The 18,655-nt window shown below is 40.2% G+C and overlaps 1 protein-coding gene across 7 annotated transcripts in view; it reads right to left on the reverse strand.

The window, feature by feature from the left end:
- Window positions 1-13,723, reverse strand: part of GOLGA4 (golgin A4) — a 133,428-nt gene extending 119,705 nt beyond the window's left edge. For 5 of the 7 annotated variants that reach the window (XR_012157450.1, XR_012157451.1, XM_073332980.1 and 2 more), the window contains exons 1-3: window positions 13,283-13,723; window positions 9,646-9,672; window positions 4,718-4,810 (exon numbers count right to left, since the gene is read on the reverse strand). Coding sequence is in view for 5 of the 7 variants with exons in the window: in XM_073332980.1 (XP_073189081.1) it covers window positions 4,718-4,810; window positions 9,646-9,672; window positions 13,283-13,708 (546 nt within the window). In the remaining 2 variants the exon portion in view is untranslated. Of the gene's footprint in view, window positions 1-4,717; window positions 4,811-5,778; window positions 9,582-9,645; window positions 9,673-13,282 lie in introns of those variants that run through there. The other 2 variants (XM_073332981.1, XM_073332982.1) reach the window with 2 other exon arrangements.
- Between the last annotated feature and the right edge of the window lie 4,932 nt (window positions 13,724-18,655).

Below are 18,655 nucleotides of genomic sequence, written 5' to 3' on the forward strand. Positions count from 1 at the left end.
ACTTATTATAATATTAAAAATGTATATGCCAACACAAACATCTTGTAACTCTAAAATAAAATGCACAAGAACAGGAGTGGTGGCTTAACTTTACTTCTACACTCTACAAGAAACTTGCAAGATTACTTGGCTGGGTGAAAAAGGGACATCAGTCTTACTTCCAAAACACATCCTGAAAGCCAGGCTGAGCTTGAGCAGTAGCCCTTTCACAAAGGCTCTCAGATGACGGTCCAGAATTCCATTTGTTGCCTTCTGCAAATGGGCAGCTATATATAATTGTGAGCTATATAAAATTCTTAAAGAGAGAAAGAAAACTAAACTTTTATAAAAGTGTATTGTTTGGCAGATCCATTTCTCTTTAGAATCATCATGTGGGGCAGCAGCAATGAGCTTGGAGTTAGATCCAAGCACAATTCAGAACTGGCAAAGGCCAGGGTAGCAAGGAGGTAGCAAATTCTATTCTTGGGGGTAGGGGGAAGCAGCATCATAAAGTGCTCTGCAATGATGACTGTATCCATAGTGAGACAGTTCTTCCCTCTAACCTAGTTGTTTTCAATCTTTTTCATTTGTGGACCCCAAAAAATTTTGAATGGCAGGGTGAATCCCCTTGAAAAAATCTTAGACATAGTCTGCAGACCCTCAGGGGTCTGTGGACCACAGGTTGAAAACCACTATTCTAACCAAATGGGAGGCTGAAAAGGAAAGGGAAACTAATCATCAGAAGGTAAAAATCTCTCCAAAAATGTGTGGTTGGTCAAGTATGCAAGTCTTTCAAAATTTCAAAACATTATCTCAGACTTAAAATCCCTTCAAACTAAGTGGAATGTAGGAGTAAAATATTAAAGAATGCTTTATATAAATGTACCATTTGTTACAACGGGTCTATCTACAATTCTCTCAACTTTTAAGATATTTCTTCAAAACAAGCTGTCACAAAACCTATGAACAGTGGAAATATTTCCATGATTCCAAAAATTTTAAGTTTTAAATAAAACATTCCTATACACTGTTTGCAAGTTGGACACTGCAGCATGGAGAACCTGTAAGTTAAACTGACTAGAACTGTTTGCAGTGTTGTAGCTGTGCTGGTCCCAGTATATCAGAGAAACAAGGTGGGTGAAATAATATTGACACTTAATTCAATGATTTTCATTTTTAAATCAGAGAAATGCAAAACAAAGAAGGAGTCTAAACAGTGAACAATTATTCTTTCAAATTTAGACAATTCCCAATAATCTAAGATATTAGTAATATATTTTCAGACCCATGTCTTACAAAGAGATTTTTTTAGCTGACAATGTTCTTTTAAAGTAACCCCCAAATGCTACTATCTGTATTTTGACCTATTTAGCTACAATAATACTCCACTGACAATTCTTTTCTAAAGAGAAGCACCTAATTTGGCCAAACTAAAATGATGCTTGAAAAACATGCCAAGGAAGGCATGTGTTTTCAAAAACGAATTGTACAATTTGGTCTAATTCTTCAGTCATGTGATTAAGAATAAAAGCTAGTACACTTAAACTGTATTCTATGAAAATCTGGTCCAATTAGACTTAAAATGAAAATAACTATACAAGCTTGTTTTGTTGTTAATAATCATGTTTAATACAAATGAAGAATATTTTGAGAGAGGAATTTTAATGTCTTGATTGAGATAACTTCTTTAATGTACATTATTATAGAGAAACTTATTTTCATGTAATATTAAGAAGAATGGTTCTAAATAAATCTGGGAGATTTACTATTGCTTTTCAACTGTACTACTTTCTGCATTTCTAATGACAGAATATGCTTCACAACAGAATTGCTATGAGAATTTCTAGGCTGAGAGACAATCATATACCTGAGCCCCCTTATGGTCTTCTTTGTTTCCCATCTCTTTGTCCTATTTCCCCTTCTCCCCCTCCCTGCCTAAACAAACACAGAAAAATAGCAAAACTTGCTTCTGTGCCTCTTCCCAGCCTTAACCACTGTACTTAGAGCATGTTCTTCCAATGCAACTTGTCACATCCTGTGGGCTACCTTTGATTCTCTTATTTGTCTGTAGAGTGTGTGCGTTACTGTGCAGACTGGAGGAAAATATAGGTCAAAGGCAACATCGATTAAATGAAGTACAGCAAGATGGACTCTATGGCAATGAAAAGAACTAACAACAATCTCAATGCTGCAAGTAGCATGGAAATGAATTAGAGAACACATTACAAGCCAGACAGTGTAGGTATATTTTTGAAAAATAACTTTTCTATAAGGAGGCTTTCATTTTTAAGAGATGGGCTCAAGATGCAAAATTTGGACATATACCTGAACATCAGTTCTAAGTTTTGGTTTAGGCCCATCTTTAAATTGTCATGGCACTGTACAATATGCAGAATGTGTCAAATAAGTGAGTCCCAGGCTCCAGAGAATTGCTGTATAAAAAAAACGTACAGATATGTAACAACACAGAACACAAAACAGATTAGACCCAAAGTGAGCTACAGGTTTTTATAAGCTAGGTTCATTCAAGGAAGAAATGAGTCTTAAGAAATTTTCTAAAGGAAAGGCAGGAGGGCTTGTGAACATTAACTGGTTGCTGTTCCAAGCATAAAGAGCAGCATAACAGAAGGCATGAAGTCAAAGGGGGGCAAAAAAGACAAGATAGCAGTTAACTGAAGGTATGTGTATACTGTAATTAAATACCCACAGCTGGCCCGTATCAGTCAATTTGGGCTTGCGGGACTCAGGCTGCGGGGCAGTAAAATTGCAGTGTATACTTAAGGGCTTGGGCCGGATCCCAAGCTCTGGGACTTTTCCTCCTTAAGAAGTCCAAAACGTCTACACTGCAATTTTACAGCCCTGCAATCCCTAGTCTAATGACACGAGCCAGCTGGGGGTGTTTAACTGCAGTGTAGACATAAGCTTCTTTGGATGAGACTGATGTTTAGTAGAGAAGGTGGTGTAGGAGATGGGTACAGATGGAGGCAGAGAAATAGTTGTGCAGAGCCGAAAGAGTGAGGGATGAAGAGCATGAATTTGAGATAGGAAGAGGGTTCAAGCCAGTAAAGGGATTAACTTTGAATAATCTTCAATTTTTGTTGATTTTTTAACTTAATTTCTAACTTCAGTAACGCAACAAGGTGTTATTTCTTAGGAAGGTTATTCAACTTTCATCCACATTCTTCTCTCCACTGTACAGAGACGTTAGAAGAAAGGGGAACAAGAATTACAGCAGTGCTACAGGATAAATGACATCAGGGAAGTAACTTCAAGGTGTTGAAAAATTACAGGGCACAAGGTGCTCCTTGAAAGTCTTTATTTTAAGTTTAGAATACATAATATATCCTAGGGATTATCCCTATCTTTGGATGCCCAACAGCCCTACTTTGGCTCCCCCATCATTAATAGATTTCTGACAGTTCTCCTAAAGAGGGCTTACTTGTTTATAAAGCTGTGCCATAACTAAACAAGAACATTAGAGATATTACTAGAACGCATATAAAGTTGTGAAAAACTGCAAAATTAGTAAACTGGTCACACAGATAAATAACATCACCACATCTAATGCCCTATGCTTTCACTGTTTTATACACATATACTGTCAAACTCCTATTAAGAAAATGCCTGAAAACAGGTGTCAGTCATTCAAAGCTGTTGAGTAATGAATTTCATTAAAAAAAAAAGTCACCCAGCGGATTCTCTACTTTTTGCACTGGTCATTGATTACATGGGTTCCAGTTGCCAACAATTCCTCTTTGACGTAGGAGTGAGCTGGCCCTCACGACGTAATGTGCTACCTCAACACTTTTACATTAAGAGCAGAAGTACAGTTTTTCCTGAATGATTACAAAACTCCCCTTAATCTCTTTAATAATTTAGCTTGGATGGCACCGGTTGCTGACATTTTCGAGCACATATGAACTGAAATCCGCTCCCGGGGCAGCAGGGGATTGTTCTGTCTATATTCAGCAAGGTAAACAAACTAATCGGAAAACTTTGAAATGAGTCTTTCAAAGCACAAAGGAAACTTGTAGTAATTTCCTCTTGTTTCAGGCTTCTTTGAGGGAACCAAGGAACCACGCAAGAACCATCAGGAACTTGTAAGTCAGCATCTTTTAGGGAAGCATAAGATCTAGCTGTGGGACTATTTTCTTGATGATCTAATGACGCAAATAAAGTGGCAACAACCCCCCAACCCAAGAACCTATTGACTCAGCAGTACTGACCAGGCCATTTTCCTCCATGTACCATTAAGCCAGATTTCTCTTTGATGGTTGTGATAAAAATGAAATATTGAAATTGTCCACTGATCAAAACTAACAGATTATTTCCCCAGTTCAACCTCATCAGCAAGACCAGCTCAATTCAGGGTGATGGATGAGTGTATATAAAAATGTATCTCCTTTACAATTACAGCTCAGTTTTTGAAACTTCAGTTACTTCAGTTATAGTTACAAAACTTCACCTGCTTATGGTTAAAAATCATGGAGAAGGTCACAAAATATTTCTCAGCCTGGAAGTGTTACCAGCTTGAAAAGTTTAGGAAGCCCTGCTTTACTGATATTAAAAATGCAGAGTTTAATTTGTATATACAGATGAGGTGTTGAGAATACTGATAAAGAGTTATTAGATGAAAAGGTATTGTGTAAAGTGATAAATATGATTATACACTTTAGATATTTTGTAATATACTACAGATAAAAAGTTTACAAAAAGAAAAACAGAGCTCTGAACTGACCTCCCTGTCTGGTGTTAAAGTGCCTTCATCAGGTTGTTCTGTAAGTGAAGATGTTCTGCTCCTGTTGCCTGGTGGTGAAGATTTGGAGTGGGTCTGCATGGAGAAAGTGCACAAGTCAACAAGTAGTCTGAACTAATTTTACACACAATTCTCCAGTGTTGTAATGTTTCAAATGACAACTATTAAATGCTGTGCTCAATATAGCTTTGCTAAAGCATTCCATACGATTTTCTTAAAAGGAAGAAAACAACTCTCCCAAGCACCTACATGACAGGTCTTATCTTGACTCAAAGCCTATACCACAGAAAAGGCCACAATTCACAGGAACAGCCATACTGAGTAAGGCCAATGGTCCATCTAGCCCAGAATCCAGTCTTCCAACAGTGGCCAATGCCAGCTGCTTCAGAGGAAACGAACAGAGCAGAGCAATTATCAAGTGATTCATCCCCAGTCATCCAATCACACCCAGCGTCTGGCAGCTAGATGCTTAGGACACCCAGAACATAGGGTTGCATCCCTGATTATCTTGGTTAACAGCCATTGATGGACCTATACGCCATGAATTTATCTAGTTCTTTTTTTAACCTAGTTATAGTTTTGGCCTTCACATCATCCCCTGGAAACAAATTCCACAGGTTGTCTATGCACTGTGTGAATTAGTACTTCCTACTGTTTATTTTAAACATGATGCCCAATAATTTCATTGGGTGACCCCTAGTTTCCTGTGCAATGTGACGGAGTAAATAAGTGCTATTCACTTTCTCCATACCATTCATAATTTTATAGACCTCTATAATAAGCCCCCGCTTAGTTCTCTCTTTTTCAAGTTCCACAATCCCCATCTTTTTAATCTCCCCCTCATATGTAAACCATTCCATACCCCTAATCATTTTTGCTGCTCTTCTCTGTACCTTTTCCAATTCTAATATATCTTTTTTGAGATAGGGTGAGCAAAACAGCACACAGTATTCAAGGTGTGGGTGTGCCATGGATTTATATAGTGGCATTATATTTACTGTCTTATTATCTCTCTCTTTCCTAATGATTCCTAACTTTCTTACCTTTTTTGACAGCTGCTGCATGCTGAGCAGATGTTTTCAGAGCACTATCCACAATGACTCCAAGATTTCTTTCTTGAGTGGCAACAACTAAATTTGACCCTATCATTTTGTATGTATTGTTGGGATTATGTTTCCCAATGTACATTAATCAACACTGAATTTCATCTGCTATTTTGTTGCCCAGTCACCCTGTTTTGTGAGATCCCTTTGTAACTCTGCAGTCTGCTTTGGACTTCACTGTCTTAAGTAATTTTGTATCATCTGCAAATTTTACCATCCCCTTTTCCAGATCATTTATGAATATTTTGAACAGCCCTGGTCCCAGTACAGCTCCCTAGGAAACACCACTATTTATCTCTCTCCATTCTGAAAACTGAGCATTTATTCCTACCCTTTATTTCCTGTCTTTTCACCAGATACTGATCCATGCAATGGCCTTCCCTTCTTATCCCATGACTGCTTACTTCGCTTATTTGCCTTTAGTAAGGGACCCTGACAAAGTCTTTCTGAAAGTCCAGATACACTATATCACTTTTTCCACGTTTGTTGACCTTCTCAAAGAATTCTAATAGGTTGAGGAGGCATGATTGCCCTTTACAAAAGCCATGTTGACTCTTCCCCAACAAATCATTTTAATCTATGAGTCCGATAATTCTGTTCTTTAATACAGTTTCAACCAATTTGCCTGATACTTAAGTTAGGCTTACTGGCCTGTAATTGCCAGGATCGCCTTTGAAACTTTTTTAAAAATTGGCATGACATTAGCTATTGTCCAGTCATCTAATATAGAAGTTGATTTAAGTGATAGATTACATACCACAGTTAAGTAGCTGTGCAATTTCATACTGGAGTTCCTTCAGAACTCTTGGGGTCCTGGTGACTTATAACTGTTAAATTTATCAGTTTGTTTCAAAACCACCTTTATTGACACTTCAATATGAGACAGTTCCTCAGATTTGTCACCTTAAAAGAATAGCTTGTGTGTCAAAATCTCTCTCACATCCTCTATCGTGAAGACAGATGCAAAGAATTCATTTAGATTCTCCACAACGGCCTGGTCTTCCTTGAGTGCTTCTTTAGCACCTCAATTGTCCAGGGGCCCCATTGATTGTTTGGCAAGTTTCCCGCTTCTGAAGTACTTAAAAAAAATTGCTGCTAGTTTTTGAGTCTTTGCCTAGTTGCTCTTTAAATTCTTTTTTTGGCCTGCCTAATTATACTTTGACACTTGACTTGCCAGAGTTTATGCTCCTTTCTATTTTCCTCAGTAGGATTTGGCTTCCAGTTTTTCAAGGATGCCTTTTTGCCTCTAACCACTTCTTTTATTCTGTTGTTTAGTTATGGTGGTACCATTTTGGTCCTCTTACTATGTTTTTTAATTTGGGGTATATATTTGAGTCTCTATGATGGTGTTTTTAAAAATGTTTTTATGCAGCTTGCAGGCATTTCATTCTTGTGACTGTACCCTCTCTCTTCCGTTTAATTAGTATCCTAATTTTTGGGTAGTTCCCCTTCTGAAGTTAAATGTTACTGTGATGGACTTCTTTAATATTTTCCTTCCCACAAGGATGTTAAATTTAATTATATTATGGTCACGATTATCAAGCAGTTCAGCTATATTCACCTCTGGGACCAGATCATGTGCTCCACTTAGGATCAAAAATTGCCTCTCTCTCTGTGGGTTTCAGGATTAGCTGATCCACAAAACAGTCATTAATGGTGTCTAGAAACCTTATCTCAGCATCCTGTCCTGAGATGACACGTACCCAGTCAATATGGGAATAGTGGAAATCCCCCATAATTATTGAGTTTTCTATTCTTATAGCCTCCCTAATCTCCTGGAGCATTTCACACCGTCGCCATTCTATTCAGGTTGTCAGTAGTATATTCTTACTGATATACTCTTAGCATGGAATTTCTATCCATAGAGATTCTATGGTACAGTTTGAGTCATTTAAGACTTTTATAATATTTGACTCTATGCATTCTTTCACATATAGTGCCACCTCCCCCTCCCTCACCCCCACCAGCACAACCTATTCTGTCATTCCTATATATTTTGTACCCTGGTATTATAGTATCCCATTGATCATCATCATATTACCGAGTTTCTGAGATGCCTATATCAATATCCACACTGAATACCAGGCACTCAAGTTCACCCTTCTCCAGTCAGTCTCAAGACCTTACAGTGAGGCTACATTAGCTATTTTAATAATTTATAACCATGCTTCACTCTTAGTACAGATCTGAGGCCTGACAAATAGAGATGAGATTTTAGTGTCATTACAAAGTAGTTTTAGGTTTAAAAATTTGCAAATTGATACATACACACACACATTTATTCATTCAATCATTTTGATGGGTAATGCCTTCTGGTTCCCTTAACTTATGCTTTTAAAGGGTCACAAACACAAGTGGCACAGAAACTTGCTTTAAACTTGAATGAACACAGAGTTTTTAAAGGCAACTCATACTTTTTCTGGATTTTGCAGGATTTATCTTTTAAGAAATATAAAAAAGTCTATTGTCCTCTCAAGGTACATTTTTTCCCATTAACGTTAATTAAGGCTGTGATATGAGATATTTATCATTTTTGGAGGTTTTTATTGGGATGCATTTTTAATTTTCTGCAGATTGAGATAATTTTGTTAGCTGAGTAACCCGTCACATTATATGTTTAATGTTCTTCATGTGTAAATATATGCAAAAGTCAGAAAAGTATCTTATCGTGTGGCTAACGACTCCAGAGAGCTGCAAGTGCTGTAAAATTACTGAAATGTACACTAATTCTACATAGCAAAGAAATCTTAAATTTCATGTGTAAATTAAACAGACTTTTTGTTTTAGGCAATTATTAACTTTTGCCAACACAGTCAAAAATGACTGGCTCAAAAGGAAATTTCAAGGCTGGGGATGGGGATGACAAGGAAATAATTAAACAAGAACATTTACAAAAAGCAAGAGAAAAATAGAAGCTGTACAAGGAAAAGTGAGCAGAAGAATTTAAGACAGTTTATATGAAGTCAACAAAGCAAACAAACTTACTGTACTGTATGGCTATCATCAACAGACAAATTTCACAACTTTTGCTGAATCAGACTGAAAACACCATAACCAACTCAGATGTAGTTTATTAGTCTCATCATGCTCAAATATAAAATCATCACTATGAACTAAATATTAAAATACCAAAAGTTCTATGCTATAGATAAAACTAACAAACAAGATCTCATCATACATGTCTAACTACTGTTGACAATATACCAAGAATGTACAATTACTTCTGTCACAAATTTACTGTTTGACTTCCAGAAATATGTGATGATAGTAGCAACATCTTGCTTTAAATACCTCTCTATACCTTCCAAATGGATAGCTCAAAAGAATCAGGCATTGAGTATTAGATGTTCTATGACATGGATAGTAGCCTATTCACCCACCGAAAAGGAACAGTTATGTTCCCAGTAAAATCAATCATTTTTAGAAAGCAGAAGGAGTTTAATGTTTTGTATGTATAAAGACCTGGCACAATTCTAGCCTAACCCTGTAGTATGATGGGAAAGAGCAATAACTAATTGTACTTTTCCCACCAGTTTCCTGAGAACAGCCAATATAGAAGAGCTGATAGATAATAGCCAACATGTGAAATATCAAACCAAATACAATGGATTATTCTAATTTCTGGCACAGCCATGAGGACCGCCATTACCAAATAAGTAGGCAATTCCCATCTCAAAATAAAAACTGCTAGAAAGTCAAACATCTCATTTAGTACCATGCAACCATGGAGGCAATATAGGTTGCTGAGAAATTGAGCTCCAAATACTTTAAGGCATTTACTTTTCAGAGAATGAAAAATCTACTCACCCCTTGCAAATATAAAGTTTCCCCAAGCTAGTGCAAAAAAAAAAAAATTAAAAAAAAAAGGTTTCTGGTCCTTATGAATGCAAAAATAATCTTTCAAACAGGAACCAAGTATTATCTGATGCAGTGCCATCTTCTTCGTCTATAGACAATACTCCAGTGTCCCCATTGCTTCTAATAAGTTTCTCAAGTTTCAGAAGACTGTAATTAACTGAAGTCTGGTCAGTTTTTGCTGCTGTGTTCAGAACCATGGTCAGTTTCATTATACTGTTGCTCTTGAAAACTAGAAGGTGCAGCAGCAGCAGAAGGTACTGAAGCTAGTCACTGGACAGGAGGATCCTGAGACTTGGGAAGGAACAGAATATGGAGACAAGCAGTGGGGTCTGGAAAAGGAAGAGGAACAGCAAGGGCACGTTCCTTCTCCCTTTCTGCAGCCAGAGAGTTTGGGGGTGGGGGGGACTTGGGGAGCAGAGGAAATTGGGGGTCTCCAAGTTGAGACACTTGACACTTACTAGCTACCAGCTCTTACAAAAGATGAAGTTGCAAAGCAAGGCCCAGGAACAGTAATAGGTTCTTACCTAATCATTGTACCTGAATAAGTGGCACCAGCCTATCAATCAATCTTGGGCCAGAACATTTAGTCCTCTAGCTTCTAGTGACTGGTAAAATCATCAAGCCTTATCTGCAAGGTGAGAAGATGTGTGTGCAGTGGGAGAGTAAATGGAGTAGAGACAGACTGGAAAAAGATTACATAGTGTAAGAGGCAAAAACACTATACCAAAAAAGAAAGGGTAGACAGTGAAGACAGCCCAGGAAAAGATGCACCATGAGAGGATATAAAAAAAGAGAGAAAGTGAGTGAAACCATGAAGGGAAAAAAAATCTAAAGCAACACATGTTGTAAGTTTCTTTTTTTCTTTTTTAAATTGTCTTGAATATAAAATTGATTGACATTATAATATAATCCAATTAACTGCTTGCAGTTATTTTATTCCTTTAAATTACAAGGAGAGTGGGGGGGGGGAATACTTTTCACCCTGACTGGGAGATCTTGTGTAAATTTTTTGAGGACTGATGCCATTTCTTTTGATTTATGTCATTTGCTTTCATAGTCCAAGCTGTATGAAATGTAGAGTTAGCAGATTAGTCAATTCAAGTTTTATTCAAAGTCAAATTTCACATGCTAACACAGTGGTATAATTTTGGAGTTGTCAGTGTTGCAGGAGAATGTTTAAAACTAAACACATCTGTTTTCATTGTGCGGTTTTTAATTCATTTCAAAGTGACAATATAGTATATCAGATCACTGACAGATCAGAAACTGACATGGTGGAACAAATAAAAGTGTTATTTAACTTACTTTAAACTGTTTCATTCAGTTTCACAAAATTTGCCAATGAATATTTCAACAGAGAAATAAAGCCATACTGTACATTATTCTAGTGAAAAAAAAAATCACCACTCTCAGGCACAAATTTTTCCACAACATTGATTCAAAATAACTACTGATTCTTCAGTACATACTGACTGTCCCAAACTAAATGAGGTAAAATTTTCAGTGATGCACAATGATTTAGCTGAAATGTCTCCTTAAAATTAATCTGAAGTCATATAGCTAAATCACTCTATAATTTACTGAAAACATGCATACAAATATATTGCCTCAGATCTATCCCGATGAAAGCAATCCTTTACCACTACAAAACTGCAAAGAGACCCATAATTAATGGCATATGAAATCATATTTCATTTTAAATTCTAATTCACTATACAATGTTATAAAGATCTTGTTTACAACTCTCAACAAAGAGATCACTCCTACCTGAAGAGTCAGCATCTTGGATGAAATATAGTGTAAATATACATACCCAAAATACTTCCTAGAAGTTGCTCATTCTGCACAGCCTATCATTTACTTAATGATTTTGTTTAGTTTTGCCCTTTGAGTTACTGCCTTCTGTGACAAGTATACATTTTATATTATTAAAACTTACAAATTGCTGTTGCATGCAATCTCTAAAATCCAGTAATAACTTTACCTTTACTGAAATACATATTGGACAAAAAAAATTTCAAGTTGTTTAATCTGCAACAAAAATGTAACACATTTCCACGGATTCAAGATATTCGATATGTAAGAATTCAAGCATAATCAAGAATATTTTAAAATTTTGGTAATATTAGCAACAACTTAAATAACCAAGTACCACCAATTTCTAAGATTAAGTAACCAAATGGTCTCTGAAGTGCAGGTGGTTTTTTGTGAGTTTTTTCTTAATTTCTTTAAAATTAAAAGCAGCATAGGAGAAGAGAGACTTCCAGGAATTAAATACATAGAGGACAGGGGGAAAAAAAAGCAGACTACAAAGTCTGAAGTTCAAGGTTTGGTAGAAAATCATTAATTTCTAAATAATGACTCCTTCATTTATCAAATACTGTTCAACATTCAGATGCAGTCAAACAAAAGTAATTCACTGTACAGTTTAGATGTCATTAGAAGCGTATATTGAAATTTAATCACCTCTAAAGATGTTTACTGACAGAATATACTATTACAGGATGGTGTGACAAAGATAACCAATGACCACAATGCTGAACTGTGAGATCTGATGTAAACTACAGTGTTATCATATTAAATTCTTTAAACTCTAAAAATTCAATAGCTTCATCACCCACAGTATTCTAGCTAACCTGACAACTAAAAAGATTCTGTATGAATACTGAACGAGAAGATTACTTCTGGAAACTGAGTTAACATGAAAATCAGTTCTCAGCAGCCTTGAGAAGACTTGAAAAGCATTGCACAATTCAGCTTGACTGGTACTCCCTATTTAAGGCTGTGACAACAGCAGATGTTGTATGTTAGGAGTGGGGGGAGGGATTTTTCACGGGCCTACCTTGCACCGTGCCCAAGTAAAGATGTTGGTGTCTCACTTTCAAAAGCACCAAGTTCATAAAGTTTTGTTTTTAAAGCACACAGCACATCTTTCCTGTGAAATAACTGATTTGTCTGGGGGCAGCAGTTTGCTCACTTCTAAGAGGAAAAAAACAGAGCACAAAAGTTAATGTGCTATATATAGAGCTCTATATAATTTCTCAAGACTTCAATAGGAGTCCTGCCTGAATAAGAACAAGGTTCTGTTTCTGACTGCCAAAGCACAACTTGTATTAAGACTTTGTGCTTTATCTTTTTTTCTCTTTTAATCCAAGATACAAAATCATACCAAGAAGTAGAGAACTGGGTACTTTAGGTCCTATATTAAAGCCGGGACAGAGAGAGTAAGAAATAAAGTTAGAGAAGAAGTGCCCTGTCTCCTGAAGCGCTGCAGGAAGTTATAACACGTATTTGTGAATAATAAATGTGAGCTTCCAACCAGGAAAAGGAACTAATTGGGGGAGAGGGGGTCACTGATGTAAAAGGAGTCAGCCGTGAGCACGCAGCTCTGACAGACCCACAGCGGGATGCTAAAGGTTGCAGAGAAACTCGGATCCGAGCACCCCGCCCCTCTGCCTGCAGGTGACGAGCGACACCCCGGACAGCAGCGGGGTTATCACCGAGCCCCGCTGCTCTACCCCCTTCCGAGCCGCCAGGGCCCGAAGGGAGGGGAGCGGAGGGGGCGCAGGGCCCCGGAGCGCGCTACCTGCGGCTGCTGCGGCGCCCGCCCCCCTGGGCTCCGCGGCTGCGTTTGCTCCTCGACGATTTTCTGCCTCAGTTTCTTGAACATGGCGGCGGCCCCCCGGGGAGGAGGGGGCGGCCAGGGGAACGCGGGGAGCCGCCCCCGCTGCCGGTCCCCGCTCTGGCTCCGGGACGGGGCGTCACTCTCCCTCCTTCCCGCGCCCCGTCCCCTCTCCCGAGGGCTCGGGGGGGGGGTTGGGAGACGAGCTCCTCCCGCGAGCGCTGGTGACTCCGCTCCCCGGATCAGCCGCCGCCGCTTCACCTCCGCTCCTTCCGGGATCCCCCCTCCCCAGCAGGTGAACAGAAGAGCCGCTGCGCGTGCGCGGCCAACGTGGAGCTGAGAGGACGGGACGCTACGGCGAGGAGCGAGGGACAAACCGCCTGGGGGCATTCCCCGCGCCCGCGCCCGCGCCCTGCTCGTGCCGTTCCCAAAGGGGCGGGCGCGCTGCGTCCAGCAATGACCGGGGGAAGGGCAGAGGGAGCCGCTCCGCAGCTCAGTCCCCACTTCCCTCTGCCCTGAGCAACGCCCTAGGAAATGCCCTTTCGGGAACGATTCTACCTGAGCCCCTTGGAGAAGAGAATCTGGACTAGATGCGATTTAAGCGGCTTTTTTTTTTTTTTTTTTTTGCACCTTCAGTTTCTAGGACAATGGGCAACACCCGCCTCGCGGACGCCTCCAGTCTACCCGCCTAGATAGCAGAGCAGCCCCACCCTTCTCGACAGCTGACCGCCCCTTCAGCCCACACGGGCCCTGCATTCCACGCGCACGTGGTGGTGGTGTGCCCTCCGTTTTATGGTTGAAAACGAGAAGGCAGCTTTTACTGACAAAACAGTGGAGATGTACACACTACAGTGCTCCTCCTGCGGACAAACCCTGCCTGCTTTGCTGACAAAATAAAACCACCTCCATGGGAGGCGCAGAGCTTTTTGTAGAAAAGTTAGATCGACAAAGCATCAGCGTAGACACTTTTCAGAGTAGCAGCCCTGTTAGTCGGTATTCGCAAAAAGAAAAGGAGGACTTGTGGCACCTTAGAGACGAACCAATTTATGTGAGCATGAGCTTTCGTGAGCTACAGCTCACTTCATCGGATGCATTCAGTGGAAAATACAGTGAGGAGATTTATATGCACACAACATGAAAAAATGGGTGTTTATCATGCACACTGCAAGTGTAGACACTGCGTTCGTTAGGTCGCCGTAACTGGCCTCCAGGAGATATCCCACAATGCCCATCATGACCCTTTTGCTCACTGTTTTAAACTCCACTGCTCGGCAGCTACACAGGCATGAATCCCTCCTCTTTCAGAGTCCCAGGAAGTTGTTGAAATTTCTCTGGTGGAGAGCTCACATAGCTAGCTACTGCCCAGCTGAGCATGCTGGTTCCCAGCAGCAAACGCACTCCTGCCTGGACGACAGGGGAGGGGGTGGATCTCCTGGGTCTGTGGGGAGAGGAGGCTGTAGGAGAACTGTGAGGGAATCACAGAATCAAAACATTAATGCAGAATCCTGCTCTCCTGGGTCACTAGGACCACAGCAGCATGCAGGGCAGGCTGCTGCTGGTGGGGGGAGAGAGACTGCTGTGCAGAGCCAGGGAAGGATGTGGGGGCTGATGTTGGGGTGTCCTCCTCTCCCTGCCAGTGTACCGGTCTCTGATGAGCTGGGGGTGGAGGAACCGGGGGACACCACCTGTCTGTCCATCAGCTTCTGCCTCAGGATGTGTTTCTAGCTGCTGTCTGAACTTAAAGAGACAGTGTTCTGACACACTCACTCTCCCCCAACAGACACTGTCTCTCTCTCACATACCCACTCCCCCTACACACACTTCCCCAAGACACTCTGTCCCAGTCTCTCTCTCTCACCCACCCACACACTCTGTCACACACTCTGTGCCCGCCCCCTACTTTTCTGGGCTTGTGTTAGTGGTCATATTACTGAGTGCTACTTTAAAAAGTGATTTAAAATGTGTTACTTTTCAGACGCACACAGCAATCATTACAAGGTTCATAGCATGGTGCAAACAAACAATGCCAGGCTCAGCACAGTACAGCAACACACATTACTGTGGCTCAGTGTCAACAGGCACCTTTGTTATACAGATACAACTACACAGGATCATTTCAGGGACAAGACAAGATGTCACGTTTATTATAATAACACAATTTGATTTAAGACCAATAACTGATATCTAATACCTATGTACACACACACACACACAAATGTTCTGCAGCTGCTAGATAGTTACCAGTCCTGAATGCAGCTTGAGTTCGTGGCTTGGGTTTGTAGCTTGTGGCGGCTAACTGGCCAGGAAAGCCGGGCACAAGGAAGGGCTGGGTCTCTGTTGGGCATGCACCGATGCCCTTCCATGTTGGCAGCAGAATGTTACCCTCCAAAGTCTTCCATCTCACCCATCCTTTTTGTAGGCTTTAGTTTGAATCCAGAGTCTATAGGTCTTGCTGTGTCACACTGCCTCTGGGTTCCTGTGTGATTGATCACCCATCAATTGCAGACATGACTTTCAGCCTAGGACCTGGCTTTGATGTTTCTTCAATTGTACTTTTGTTCTTTTCTTTTAGGGTGGACTCTTCTTGCTTTGTCAGGGCTGTTGTCTGCAACTTCAACCGTTGGTGTTTACTTCATCAGGACAGGCTGGGGCTGGAGGTTGATTCCATCATCCATACATATATCATTCAGACATCTAAACTAAACCAATAAGATTACAGCAGGATTTTGCAAAAATGAAGGTTGCAGCAACCTTTACAAAATGGAGTGAGCATTTTAAAATGCAGTTTGGGACAAGTTAAAATGGAGTTTAAGTTACAATATGGACAAGTGTAAGGAATGGCAAACAGGGAACAGAAGTTCCAATACAGACAAGAATAATAAATGACAAACAGTGAGCAGAAGTTACAATGTTGAAACAGTGTAAGTTTCAGTGATTTAAGAAGCAATTAGACTGAAAGTGAAACTCAATTAGCCAGTTATTGGGGTAACCAGTTTTATGAATGAATGTTGTTTCATTCATAAAATTTTGCTTATGAAGTTATATTAATAAAATGAACAATTAAAAACAATTTAATTGATCAGTTCTACACCTTCAAGCCAAATAGCCGCCATTGGGCTCCTATTATAGCTGTGTATTCATAATGCAGAGCACAATACAGAAGAGCAATGCAGGATCCATGCTTTCTGACAGGTGGCTGGGTTGCAGGTTATGCAGGCAGTTAAAAAGCAGCTGGCAACCTAGTAGGATGCTCACAGAATGATGGGATTGAGAAATCCTTCATCATGTGATGCTGTACATGTGAGGCACTGCACACCCTTCCCAAAGCACCCTGCAGCCAGTTTCACAGTGAGATAGCTACCCATAGTGCGTTGCTCTCTGTGTCGATGCAAGATCAGCTATTGTGGATGCGCTTTGCCGACACAAGAAGCACAGTGTGGACATGCAAGAGTTATTTAATTACAGCAGTGGCTGTACGTCAGCGTAACTTGCATCAACAAAGCTCTGTAGTGTGGACAAGGCTTTAGGCACAAGTCAGCCCAGAGGATTCCTGGGACACCACAATTTAGAGGCCACACTCATTGTTATCACTGACCTTATTATTGTACTCCTTTGAGTATAATGGTGAAAGATGAGAGGTGGGGGAGGAAAGATCGGATGGCCCAGTCTGACATGGCAGGTTAATAACTTCAACCATAGCATTATTTGAGTAAACTATTTAGTATTGTGAGAAACAAGCACTACTGTACCACTGTGCAGTCCCTGAATGACTAATAAGTCACAGCCTGTCATCTAGCCTCACTTTTAACTGGTCCTCTGCTCTTGTCACCATTCCCAAAAAAGCTAACTTCAGCCCAGGGACAAGGACAGCGAGAGCCAGAATAGTTAGGTGCTTATCATGAAGATTCCCATGCTCTCCTTTCTATAGACATGCAGGGCAAAGGAGATGTGGGGGTTTGGGTAAATGCAAGGAATTGGGGGGTGGAGGAGAAAGAGTCTCTGGAACTGAGGAAGGCAAGAAATAGAGTATAGGACCTCAGGGAGGTGGGGAGCCAGGAAGCTGGTTTACAATGCCCAGCGTTGCCTGCTGCAGACCATAGCAAGTACCCAATTATTTACTTCAGCCAGATAGTCTCTCTTCCCTATGAATCTTATAAACACAAGCAAGGTATACAATTCAAAGTAACTTTTGGTGAACAAGAAAAGTCTTGTGGTAGCACATGGAACATTCTGGTGGACTTTCTTACTCCCCGGGAAATCAGTATCTTTCCTCAATCTCAAATTCTCATGTATCCTCAAGAATCTGCATACATTCCAATATATAATCTAACTATTAAATGCAGTATGTAGGTTTGATATTTAGACATGAACTGAAAGGAATACAGATCCCAGAGGTATCAAATGAAAGTGTGGAGTTTGCAGCTGTCTCCTCTCTTTCAGAGCATTGTCCTGGTGGATTTTCTGTCAAGATGTCAGTAAAATCCTTCTCTTTATGTTTCTTTTGTATCTTCTCCCTCCTCCTCATTTCCCCTGCCCCCTTCTTATCAAGTTTGGAATTTTGCTCACCCCGGCATAATATGTCATGTTTCTTTCTTTGGAAAAATTGAAGCTAGAGACTCGAGGTAGTCTCTGTGCTCTGATTGTTCCTGACAAAATAGACAGTATTTCACCATATGCCTCTTAATTTCCTTTTTCTTTTTCCCCATTTTTTTGTAAACCTACCAGGTTGTAGCTAGACTCTTCTCACTGCATGCTCCACAGAGAGGTTACCATTTCAGCCAAGTCATAAGATGGTATCTGTCAAATCCTGTACAAGTAGTATACAGCAAAAAGAGTATCACCCTTTACTGAGAGAGAGCAGTTTTTGGAGATTTTCAGTGGGTCAGGTACCCTTTGGTGACACAAATTCATGGTATTTTTCACCGTCTGTTTTATATATATATATACACACACACATACATACACACAACACCTAGTTACCTTCATTTGTGTTTTCAAAAAACAAACAAACCCCAAAGAACTGCACACTGGGAGTTCCACTTACAGAAAACCAAAGTAAGTCATTACTATTTCTAGCACTATAGTCAGAAAGCAGTGTTTTCTATCACTGTCTCTTGCTTTCAACATACTACCTGTTCCTGTCAAACCTGTCCTCTGATCTGTTACCCTAAAAACCACTCAGCCCAAAATCACATGGTCCTCATTCTCTTTACTGTACATGGGTTATTTCAGGTGGACGTAGGTGTTGGCCCTTTTTTGCCTAGTTCCTCTGCAACACACAGATACTCCTCAGATATTTTTGCTTACTCCGTTTCCCCTGAAGCTGGCTTCTCTGCT

Source organism: Lepidochelys kempii, chromosome 2 (genome assembly GCF_965140265.1).
Source record: "Lepidochelys kempii isolate rLepKem1 chromosome 2, rLepKem1.hap2, whole genome shotgun sequence".
NCBI classification, from domain to species: Eukaryota; Metazoa; Chordata; order Testudines; family Cheloniidae; genus Lepidochelys; species Lepidochelys kempii.